Here is an 11,574-nt window from a genome sequence, read left to right as displayed (position 1 = left end):
TGAAAGAGTGTAAGGGTAGTACTAGCAACAACAGGCCAGATGGTTTAAGATTACTGGTGGGTAGATTTTAGAAAGAATAATCAGGGAAATATTGAACAGGCACTTGAAGAGTGCAATTCGTAAAAAGTACATCCTACTTGACTAATCTAATTGAACTTTTAATGAAGTAACAGAGAAGGTTGGTGAAGGAAATGTGATGGATGTTATCCATATGGATTTGACAAAATAACACATAAAGGTCTGGTTAACAAACTTGAGGCTATGGACTAGAAGGGTCAGCATCAAATTGGATTTTTAAAATTGGCCTAAGGACAGGAAGCAGCGAGTCATGGTAAATGATTGTTTTTCTGGAGGTGTATTGTTCCCCAAGGGTCAGTGCTAGAACCATTGCTTTTTTTTACAAATTTAGAGTACCCAATTATTTTTTCCAATTAAGGGGCAATTTAGCGTGGCCAATCTGTCTATCCTGCACATCTTTGGGTTGTGGGGGTGAAACACACGCAGACACGGGGAGAACGTGCAAACTCCACACGGACAGTGACCCAGGGCCGGGATTCGAACTCACGTCCTCAGCGCCGTAGGCAGCAATGCTAACCACTGTGCCACCCGAACCACTATTTCTTTAAGAGGGTGGAGAGGAGTCTCTTCTATGATTTACTAGAATGGTATCAGGCTGGGGAGTTTTGGTTACAAGGTTAGGTTGGAGAAGCTGGGATTTGTTCTTCTTGTAGAAAGGCGATTGTGGGGGGTTTTGATAGAACTGTACATAATTATAAGGTTTGAATAACCCAGACAAGGAAAAACTGTTCCCATCGGCCATTGGTCCTAATGACTAGTGGAAACAGATATAAGGTTTTGGACAAGAGATGCAGGGGGAATGTGACAAAGAACTTTTTTACACAGTGAATGCTGATGAGCTGGAACGTGCTGCCCATGAGGATGGTTTAAACAGAGATAATCAATTATGTCCAAAGGAAATTGGAGAGGTACTTGAGGGAAGTTCATTTGTAGAGTTAAGGGGATGGGGAAATGGGACTAACTGGATTGTTCCATGGAGAGGTGGCATGGATCCACTTCGGCTGTTTCCAGAACAGCATCATCTCTCTTCGGCTATTTAACCAAGCCTCTTTCTGGAATTCTTTGATTCTAGCTGTCCGGCGCATTCAAAGAGCATTGAAGACCTGAGGGGCCTACCTTAAATCCTGTGGCACCCTCTAATCCTGGGGATTAATAACTGCCTGGCACCCACACACTGTTATCAATGAATTGCTAAATTCCCAAATAAATTTTAGAACTAAAAATTTTAGAAATGTATCGACAATAAATATACAAAAACTATTATAACATTTAAACAAAAATAAATACAGTTGTATAGAACTTTGGTACGGCTGCATTTGGAATATTGCGCACAATTTCGTTCACCACACCACCAGAAGGATGTGGAGGCTTTGGAGAGGGTGCATAGGAGGTTTACCAGGAGGTTGCCTGGTCTGGAGGGTGTTAGCTATGCGGAGAGGCTGAATAGACTCGGACTGTTTTCATTAGAACGACAGACATTGAGGGGTGACCTGATAGAGGTCTACAAGATTATGAGGGGAATGGATAGAGTAGATAGGCAGGCACTCTTTCCCAGGGTGGAGGGGTCAGTCACCAGGAGACATAGGTTTAAAGTCCATGGGGCAACATTTAGAGGAGATGTGCGAGGCAGGTTTTTTACACAGACGGTGGTAACTGCCTCGAAAGTATTGCCATGGAAGGTTGTGGAGACAGATACATTAACGGCATTCAAAAGGCATCTTGACAAATACATGGTTATGATAGGTATCGAGGGAAACAGCACTATGAAGTGCTGAGTTTTTTAGCCACGGGTGATATCATGACCGGTACAAGCTTGGAGGGCTGTGCTGTATTGTTTTTTGTTCTTATAACAAGTTTCAGTTAAATCTAAAGAAAGACGTTCATCTATCAAGTGCAGTGCACAAACAGCAACAAGATGGGCTTGTTAAAGTGGACGCTGAGAGCTTGTTTCCAATGGTCAGGTAATCTAAAACATGGGGGCACAGTCACAAGATAAGGGTCAAACATTTATAGAATCACAGAAATGTTGCAGTGCAGGAGGCCATTTGGTCCATCACTCAGCTAAATCGCTGGCTTTTAAAGCAGACCAAGGAGGCCAGCAGCATGGTTCGATTCCTGTACCAGCCTCCCCGGACAGGTGCCGGAATGTGGTGACTAGGGGCTTTTCACAGTAACTTCATTGAAGCCTACTCGTGACAATAAGAGATTTTCATTTTCATTTCATTTTTTCATTTTTCAAGTCATCCAGTCACTCAAACCTAAATGATTATTTATCTTGTAGCTGTTTGTGTACTGTACTGGATAACTGGAAGTTATTTCTTTAGAATTAACTGGAATGTTTTTTATTTGTTTAAAACATTATAATAGGTTTGGAGCCTCATTGTAGATAGAACATTTCTAAAAATGTCTAAAATTCATTGTTGTTCATTGACGACAGTATGAGTACCAGGCAGTTATTACCCCCCAGCATTAGAGGGCGCCACAGGAACTCAGCCAGGCCCCTCTTGTCTTCAATTCTCTTTGATTGCGCCCGACGGCCAGTGTCGAAGAATTCCGGAGAGAGGCTCTGGTCCGGAAACAGACGAAGGGGGCGGGAGCTGTTCCGGAAACAGCCGAAGGGGGCGGGAACAGTCCCGGAAACAGCCGAAGGGGGCGGACACTGTTCCGGAAACAGCCGAAGGGGGCGGGAACAGTCCCGGAAACAGCCGAAGGGGGCGGGAACAGTCCCGGAAATAGCCGAAGGGAGGGGGGGCGGCGGCCGCCCAGTTCCGGAAAAAGCCGAAGGGCGGGCCGAGGCGTTCGGCGGTGCCTGGCTGAGAGAGGAGAGGCCGAGACTGAGGGAGGTTTGGGTGTTTCCCTCCCCCCCCGGCAGTGACGGCGGGTTGGTGGGGCCGGCCGGTAGGCCGGGTCGGAAAGATGGCGATATCGCGGGGGCTGTGGTGCTGCCAGCGGGTCTTGGCCTGGATTCCGGTGCTCATCATCACTCTGGTCGTGCTGTGGTCTTACTACGCCTATGTGTTCGAGCTGTGTGTGTGTAAGTAGCTGCTCGCTGTTAAGTGCTGCTGACAGGGGTAGGAAGTTACAGGCTGCACCGACTGAAGGATAAAAGTCGCCGGGTCGGTTAACATCAAAGCTCAGGTCACATCACACTCAGTATTTGGGCCTTTAACAAGCTGCCAGGGCAGGAGAAACTCAGGGTACAAGAAGTTGCTGCTCAACTTTTACTATCTGACAGTAGTCAGTAAACACAGATTGGGCACTGTGCTCTGTGACTGTCCCTGCTGTAGCTCCTCATATTTTACCATAAATTCTCAAGTTACAATTTATAATGTCAAACACACTCCAATTAAAACCTACGTTCAGAGTGTTTTCAGATTACAGTACAGGTTTGCATTGAAATATATATACAAATATACACGCTAGAGATTTAGTCCCGCTGTCGGCTTTGAAGCAAACAGATTGAATCTGAACCAGTGCAGCTGGTCAGATTACAATTGGATTTCTGTCAGTGCTCTCTGGTCGAGTAATTTGATGCAGTCAGCTCCATGTCCTGGTTGTGGACAGGCTGAACCAGCTGTACCTTCCTCCAAGATCAGCACTCGTTTGAAATTTTATTGCTGTGCCACATCCAAGCAAGTTTCTTGGGCGTAATTCAATACTCAATCCCATGATCAGAAAGGTACATTTTTGGGAATAGTTTCTAGTGCCAGATTACTTCGAATGAATCCTGATGTCACCCTGAATTTTCTTCTTACTAGTTCACACCAACCTTTGTCTGACGGTCTTTGCTTAACTTTTAAGAAGTGTGTTGGATTTATCTTTTCTGTTTCAATTAATATTGTTTCCTGTGCAAGATTTCTTCACATTCTCCCCTATCCTTGGGGATCAACTCTGTGCCTGCACTATTTTCATCGTCTGATGGTTCTTTGTTGCATAGATGGCGAGAAGTTGACACAGTGCTCAGGATGACGCATGGCCAGAAAATAGTATTAGCAGAACAGCTTCAGTTTTGTTCTCTGCTGATTTGCCATTATGTTTACTATGTTCATTGCTACTTATCAGTGACTGGACATGCCAATGTTAAGTCTGTTTTACTCCAAAATTTATTTCAGTCCCTTCTCCAAGCTAGTTTGAAACTACTTGTTAAATGCGTTGCCAAAGTAGAAGGTCATAAATTATAAAAGTGACTGTGACTATGGTAAACTACCTTTTATCTTTCTCATTCTGACTACAACCTTTCACATGACACCATTCTCCCCCCCCCCCCCCCCCCCCCCCCCCCCCCCCCCAGCGCCTTTCCTCTGCCCTCCAATTGAGTGGCACTACCCTTCCCTACTACCATTCTTATCTATTCATTTGTAATCAGAGAATGTCCTGTAGTTACTCTTCTCACTCCCACACTGTCCCCTAAGAATCTGTTGGCCTCTCCAGTTCCTCTTCTACATGCTGTCTCTGGACAGAAACACAACGTAAGGTTCCACACGGACATTTTTTTGAAAAATATTTTTATTCTCCATTTTCACATTTTCTTCAGAATGTACCCACCATCCCCGCCCCACCTCACTCCCATTCACTGGCCGGCTTAAAACGGCCAGCATGGAGGCTTCCGCCCAGATCTCCTTGCCCCTTGCCTGGTCCCAGGAAAACCAAGAAATCCCCTTTAGCACACAACCCCAGCATACACACCCAAGCCCCAAAGAACCATCACTGCAAATTTGCAGATTTTTCACTGCAAATGAAAATCCTAACTCTTCCTTTGTCCAAATATACAGCGTCGACTCATTTAGTACACACACCAACACGCAGTGAAAAAAATAAAGTTACATGAGGCTACATCGGTACACAACCATTTCTCAATTCTGCCACAATTGGGCAGCAGGGTAGCATGGTGGTTAGCATAAATGCTTCACAGCTCCAGGGTCCCAGGTTCGATTCCCGGCTGGGTCACTGTCTGTGTGGAGTCTGCACGTCCTCCCCCTGTGTGCGTGGGTTTCCTCCGGGTGCTCCGGTTTCCTCCCACAGTCCAAAGATGTGCGGATTAGGTGGATTGGCCATGCTAAATTGCCCGTAGTGTCCTAATAAAAAAGTAAGGTTAAGTGGGGGTTGTTGGGTTACGGGTATAGGGTGGATACGTGGGTTTGAGTAGGGTGATCATGGCTCGGCACAACATTGAGGGCCGAAGGGCCTGTTCTGTGCTGTACTGTTCTATGTTCTATGTTCTAATCCTTCTGCCTTCGCAAACTCCTCCGCCGCTTCCGTCGTCCCAAAATACAACTCCTTGGATTTGTAGGTCACCCTCAACTTAGCTGGATATACTATGCCGCACTGCACCTTGCTGATGTACAGTGCCTTCTTCACCCGCCCGCCTCCTCGCCAGCCCCACTGTAAAGTCCTGGTATATGCGTATACAAGCTCCAGCCCACTGCACCACCCGCTTCTGCTTTGCCCAGCACAGGACCTTCTCCTTCATGCTGTGCCTATGGAAACACAAGTTACTACTCTTGGCGGCTCACTCGCCTTTGGTATAGGCCTCCACAACCGATGAGCCCGATCCAGTTCATATCGAGAGGGACCGTTGCCCTCCCCCAATATTCTGCCAATATCATGGCAAAATACTCTGTTGGCCTCGGGCCTTCCACCCTTCGGGCAGACCCACAATCCTCAGATTCTACCGCCTGGATCTGTTTTCCAGGTCTTCCATTTTGGCTCGCAGACCCTTGTTGGTCTCTGTCACCTTCCGCAACTCCTTCCCCATCAAGGTGAGTTGATCACTGTGCTGCGATAATACCTCTTCCACTTCCTTCAGTGTCTCACCTTGCTCCCGCACCTCTGCCACTGCGCTTGATACCGCCGCCCTCACCGGGGCAATCGCCTCCTCCACCAGCACTTTCAATACCACCCCCATCTCCTTATTCATCGCTTCCATGTGCTTTGTGAACTGCTTTTCACAACAATCACTTTGGTAATTTCTTCTGCTGTGAGCGATGCAGCATCCCCTGGTGCTCCAGCTTCCGTTTTCCTTACAGTTCCTGCGCTGACTTTTCCACTCACTGGCGGACTTTCATTCACCCCCTTTTTCACGGCAATTGTTTTCCCAAGCTTGGACATTTCTCCTCCCTTTGCCACCTTCCAGCTTTTTCAGCCTCCCTTGCCCCTGGGACTGGGCGATAAAACCCGAAATGTCTATTCCCGAGCAAGAGCCCTACAGTGTAAGGCTGCCTCCCGCCCGCCGTCACCGGAAGTCAGGTTCCACGTGAACGTTGATGACCACCACCTCTCCCATAGATCACAGTCATTGATTGAGACCTTTAGAAGAGAATTAGATAGATATCTAAAGAGAAAAAACTTTCGGGGCTTGAGGAAAAAGACAGGGAGTAGAACTATGCGAGTTGCTCTTGCAGGGAGCTAGCACGGACATGATGGGCTGAACGGATTCCTTATTTGTTCCAACCCTAGAGCTCGCCCGATATCCAGTATTAGATGAGCAGAAATTTATTTGGAACACAGCACCAACTCCATCCCTTCTCCATGGCAATTGCCTGAGGCTGAAGCAGACTGTTCGCATCCTTGGTGACCCATTTGATTCCGAGCTGAGCTTCCAACCACACAGCCACTCAGTCACCAAGAGTGCCTGTTTCTATCTGTCTCCGCATCCTACTTCATCACTGCCTCAATTCATCTGCTGCTGAAAGCCTCGTCTGTGCCTTTGTTACTCGTAGGCTTGACTATTTCAATGCTGCTCTGGCTGGTCTCCCATCTTCTACCCTACACAAAATTAAGCTCATCCAAAACTCTGCTGCATGTGGCCTAATTATCACCAAATACAGTTCACCTATCACTCTGTGTGCTCACTGACCTACATTGCCTCCAAGTCTGGCAATGCCACAATTTTAAAATTCTCATCCTTCTTATCAAATTCTTCACCCCTCCCAATCTTCTTCAGACCATCTGCACTCCTCCAATTCTGGCCTCTTTTTTTATCCTGATTTTAATTGCTCCAGTGTTGAGGATTGTGCCTTCAGCTGCCTGCCTCTCCCTAAATCCTAGTTATTTATACACACCATGGTTCCATCAGGAACCCTGGACACTTTATTGTTATTATTATTATTATTCCTATTCCACAGAAACTTGCAATAACAGTGCATTGAGCATAGAAATAAAGCATTTCCAAGGGAATTAAGCAAAAGGTGAACACGAGCCTAGTGTGCAGGAGATCAGAAGTGAATACGAATGAATTAGGAGCAGGAGTAAGCCATTTGGACCCTTGAGCCTGCCCCACCATTAAATAAGATCATGAGGGCAGCACAGTGGCGCTATGGTTAGCACTGCTGCCTCACAACACCAAGGATCTGTGTTCTATCCTGGCCCCAGGTCACTGTTCGTGTGGAGTTTGCACATTCTCCCTGTGTGAGTCTCAACCCCACAACCCAAAGATGTGCAGGGTAGGTGGATTGGCCACGCTAAATTGCCCCTTAATTGGAAAAATCAAAAATAAATAAATATGATCATCACTGATCTGATTGTGGCCTTAACTCCATTTTCCGACTAAGCTCCATAACCTTTGAGTCCCTTATTAGTTATTAGTCAAGAATCTATCTGTCTCTGTTTTTAAAATACTCAATGAACCTGCCTCCGCTACTCTGAGAAAGGAGTTCAAAGACCTTAGAACATAGAACATAGAACAGTACAGCACAGAACAGGCCCTTCGGCCCTCAATGTTGTGCCGAGCCATGATCACCCTACTCAAACCCACGTATCCACCCTATACCCGTAACCCAACAACCCCCCCTTAACCTTACTTTTTTTATTAGGACACTACGGGCAATTTAGCATGGCCAATCCACCTAACCCGCACATCTTTGGACTGTGGGAGGAAACCGGAGCACCCGGAAGAAACCCACGCACACAGGGGGAGGACGTGCAGACTCCACACAGACAGTGACCCAGCCGGGAATCGAACCTGGGACCCTGGAGCTGTGAAGCATTTATGCTAACCACCATGCTACCCTGCTGCCCCACCTTCTGTGGGAAAAAAAAAATTCTCATCTCTGCCTTAAATGGGAGACCCCTTGTTTTTAAACTGTGTCACCTAGTTCTAATCTTCCACCAGAAGAAACATCTTTTCAACATCCACCTTGTCAGGTCCCCTCAGGATCTTTATTTTCTTACTAAGATCACATCTCATTCTTCTAAACTCTAATGGATACGGGCCCAACCTGTTCAACTTTTCTTCATATGATAACCCATTTGTCGCAGGTATCAGTTGAATGAACCTTCTCTGAACTGCTTCGAATGCAATAATATCCGAAGCGGTACCCAAATGTTTGATTTAATAGGTGGACCTTAAGAAGGGTTTTAAAGGAGGAATGGAAAATGGAGGTCTAACTTCTCTTATGCAAACACCCCTTCCTTCCCACTAGCTAATTCTTAATCCATGATACTGGTTAAGTTATCTTTACTGCAGTATTTTATCAAAACTCTTCTGGTGAAAACACACAGCATATGGCTTACCCTCTTCATTTTGGGAGGTTACCATCTCAAAAAAGTATGAGATTGGGCAGAAACAAGGTTTACCTCTTCATACAACTATGCTAACTCGCACTTAGGGTTAGATTTTATTTCTGATTATTGATGCACATAGCTTATATTGTAACTGCATACGCTCTGTGAAAATGCAATGTAAACAATGTGTGATCAATGAAAACTTCATTGACCTTCAAATAACATGCAGCAACAGAGTACTTTAAGGGATATTGAAACAGGATTCCTTGTATTTGTATCAAACTGCCTGAAGTGTGGTGCTATTGTAGTAACTTCACAGTAAGTATTTTCACAGTAACTTCATTGCAGTGTTAATGTAAGCCTACTTGTGACACTGATAAAGATTATTATTAGTAGTAGTAATACTAGTCTTTTTATATATTTTTTTAGTCCTGTTTTTGCCCTATCCTGCCTGTGATATCATTAAAATTATTTAGTTGGTTACAGGACGGGAATGAAGCACTCAAACTGCAGCTGCAGATACTGATTCCAGTTGCATGCTGCAGGGCTAGATGTTTTAAGAAATTCAGTCTTTGCCATGTTGGAAATTCAGATCAAATTTCTCGATTGTTTTGGATGATTTGTAAAGGATATCCCAATGCGTTGGAGGGAATTACTGTGTAATTGCTTGCAATTGAGATGGAGTTCGATCTTGCCCTTTCAGGATGTGTTCCAGCCAAATTCCACAGGGATTCTAAAGAGCCATTACATAACCCTGATGTAATCCTATCCAAATCACACCAATAACCCCCTGGACTCTAAACCTAATGGGAAGCATGTGGATTTAGTGATAGCACATTGCCTCTCTATCTCAGCACAACGCAGCACTTTCTAATGAGGTGCACAGTATAAAAGTAGATAGAGAGGGATGGCACGGTGGCACGCTGGTTAGCACTGCTGCCTCACAACTCCAGGGACCCGGGTTCAATTCCGGCCTCTGGTAATTGTCTGTGTGGAGTTTGCACTTTCTCCCCGTGTCTGCTTGGGTATCTTCCAGGTGCTCCAGTTTCCTTCCACAGTCCAGATGTGCAGGTGGATTAGCCATGCTAAATTGCCCCTTAGTGGGGTTCCTGGGTTATAGGGATAGGGTGGAGACAGGGTTTAAATAGGGTGCTTTCCAAGGGCCGGTGCAGACTCGATGGGCTGAATGGCCTCCTTCTGCACTGTAAATTCTATGAAATTCAATAATAATATAAAACCCGTTGTCTTCTTCCCTTAGTCTAGTCCAGTGGTGACTAGACCCTTTTGTCTAAAGTTACAAATTTACTGACCCCTTGGAATTGCTACCTGCCTCTCAAAATTGAGACTTTCCAAGGTTGCTATTAGGTGCCACATTTTCACTTACCTGCTCACTTTGTGCACTCTAAAAATTGTGATTAACTTTAAGTAAGGATGCTATCCCAAATTGGAGACAAAACCGGAGAATGCTAAAATACGCAGCAACCTGTGGAAAGATAGGTTAACATTTTGGGTGTAATCGTTCACCAGAGCTAAAAGACAAAAGAATATTTTAATAGGGTGTGGAAAAGAGAGACGGTAACGATTGGTATTTCAATGACAGAGAGTTAATTATCTACAAACTCCCCTCTGTTTCCCTCCTGCTAAAATGTTTCCTTACCTTTACAAAAAGAAAATACTACAAATGTTGGGAAAAAATTGAAAATGCTGGAATGACCAGATCTGACAGCATCTGTGGAGAGAGAAACAGAGTTAAAGTTTCAGGTCGATGACCCTTCGTCAGTTTGTTCAGCTTTTCAGTTTTTAGTGTTGATCGGGCTAAAGGTTAACCTGTTTATTCTCTTTAACACTGAAGGATCCGTTGTGTAGTTCCAGGGTTTTTTTCCCCCTCTTTTTTTCAGCTTTTAATTTTTATTCACACATGTAAGGGTGATCATTGCTCGGCACAACATCGAGGGCCGAAGGGCCTGTTCTGTGCTGTACTGTTCTATGTATGTATTTGCACCGCGTAATTTGCATTGCCTGTGGATGCTTGTCCCAATCATGTGTGTGTTGTTTTCTTCTACAAGTAAACTGGTTTTCAGCACACCAGTCTTGTTTTGCCATTCACTGTATAATTTAATATTTCTTGGAGAACATAGTTTGCTTGCCATGTCAATACAGAACTGGATGACTAATATATTAGACTCTAGTGATTCAGGGATGGATGGTATAAAGGTAGGACAAGAATCATCAACCGCATCAGCTGTGCCAACAAAACCTCACTTGTAGCTACAAATGATGAAGACTTGCAAAACTTAATCGATAAGTCATAAAGGAAATTTTGCTCGATTGCAAGAAAATGTACACAATGATAATGGCAAAGTGAAAGGACATTCTAGTATGTACCATCACAGTAAATGGAACTGAGTTTGAACATGTCAATCGGTTCAACTATTGAGGCAGCAGTTACATCCACTGTCAAAAGCAGTACTGAAATATGGAACAAGATTGGGCAAGCCAAAAGTTTTGTTTTACAAATTCAGCAACATTCTAAGAAACATCAGCGTGAGGCTTGAAACATCTACTAAACTGTTACATTTTGTTCATGATGAATTACGGCTGTGAAGCTCGGCGCATTGGGAAATAAAAAATAAAGTACACAGCTTAGAAATGTTGTGCAGAAGAAGGATGCTGGGGGTGAGCTGGGTGGTGAAAAAATGGCATGAATGGGACCAGAAGAAGAGAACTCTGAAATCGTATCAGAAGAGAACAAATAGAGCTCCTCAGACGAGCTGTCCATGCAGAAGGGTTGGACTGCCTAACCGGCAGAAGGATTAATGGAAGAAGAGGCTGACTGTGAAGGAAACAACTACACAACATTTAAAGACTGGCTTCGCCAGAATTCCAACAACAAGGTCATCCATGTTGTTACAATCAGAAACCACTCGGCATGGCACTTGACAACAATGGAGAAAAGCAGAGCCAGTTTTTGAGGTGGTTGTAACAAGGATTATA

At 44.8% G+C, this 11,574-nt stretch overlaps 1 protein-coding gene across 1 annotated transcript in view; it reads left to right on the top strand.

The window, feature by feature from the left end:
• Nucleotides 1–2,838: 2,838 nt before the first annotated feature.
• zdhhc15b (zinc finger DHHC-type palmitoyltransferase 15b) overlaps nt 2,839–11,574 on the top strand; it is a 49,047-nt gene continuing 40,311 nt past the window's right edge. Inside the window, exon 1 of the mRNA XM_038776244.1 lies at nt 2,839–3,112. Coding sequence (XP_038632172.1) covers nt 2,995–3,112 — 118 coding nt within the window. The 5' untranslated portion in view covers nt 2,839–2,994. The remainder of the gene's footprint in view (nt 3,113–11,574) is intronic.

The sequence above is a fragment of the Scyliorhinus canicula genome, chromosome 17, assembly GCF_902713615.1.
Source record: "Scyliorhinus canicula chromosome 17, sScyCan1.1, whole genome shotgun sequence".
In the NCBI taxonomy this organism is placed as follows: domain Eukaryota; kingdom Metazoa; phylum Chordata; class Chondrichthyes; order Carcharhiniformes; family Scyliorhinidae; genus Scyliorhinus; species Scyliorhinus canicula.
Note: the sequence above shows the minus strand (reverse complement) of the source record. Positions and strands in the feature narration are given on the sequence as shown.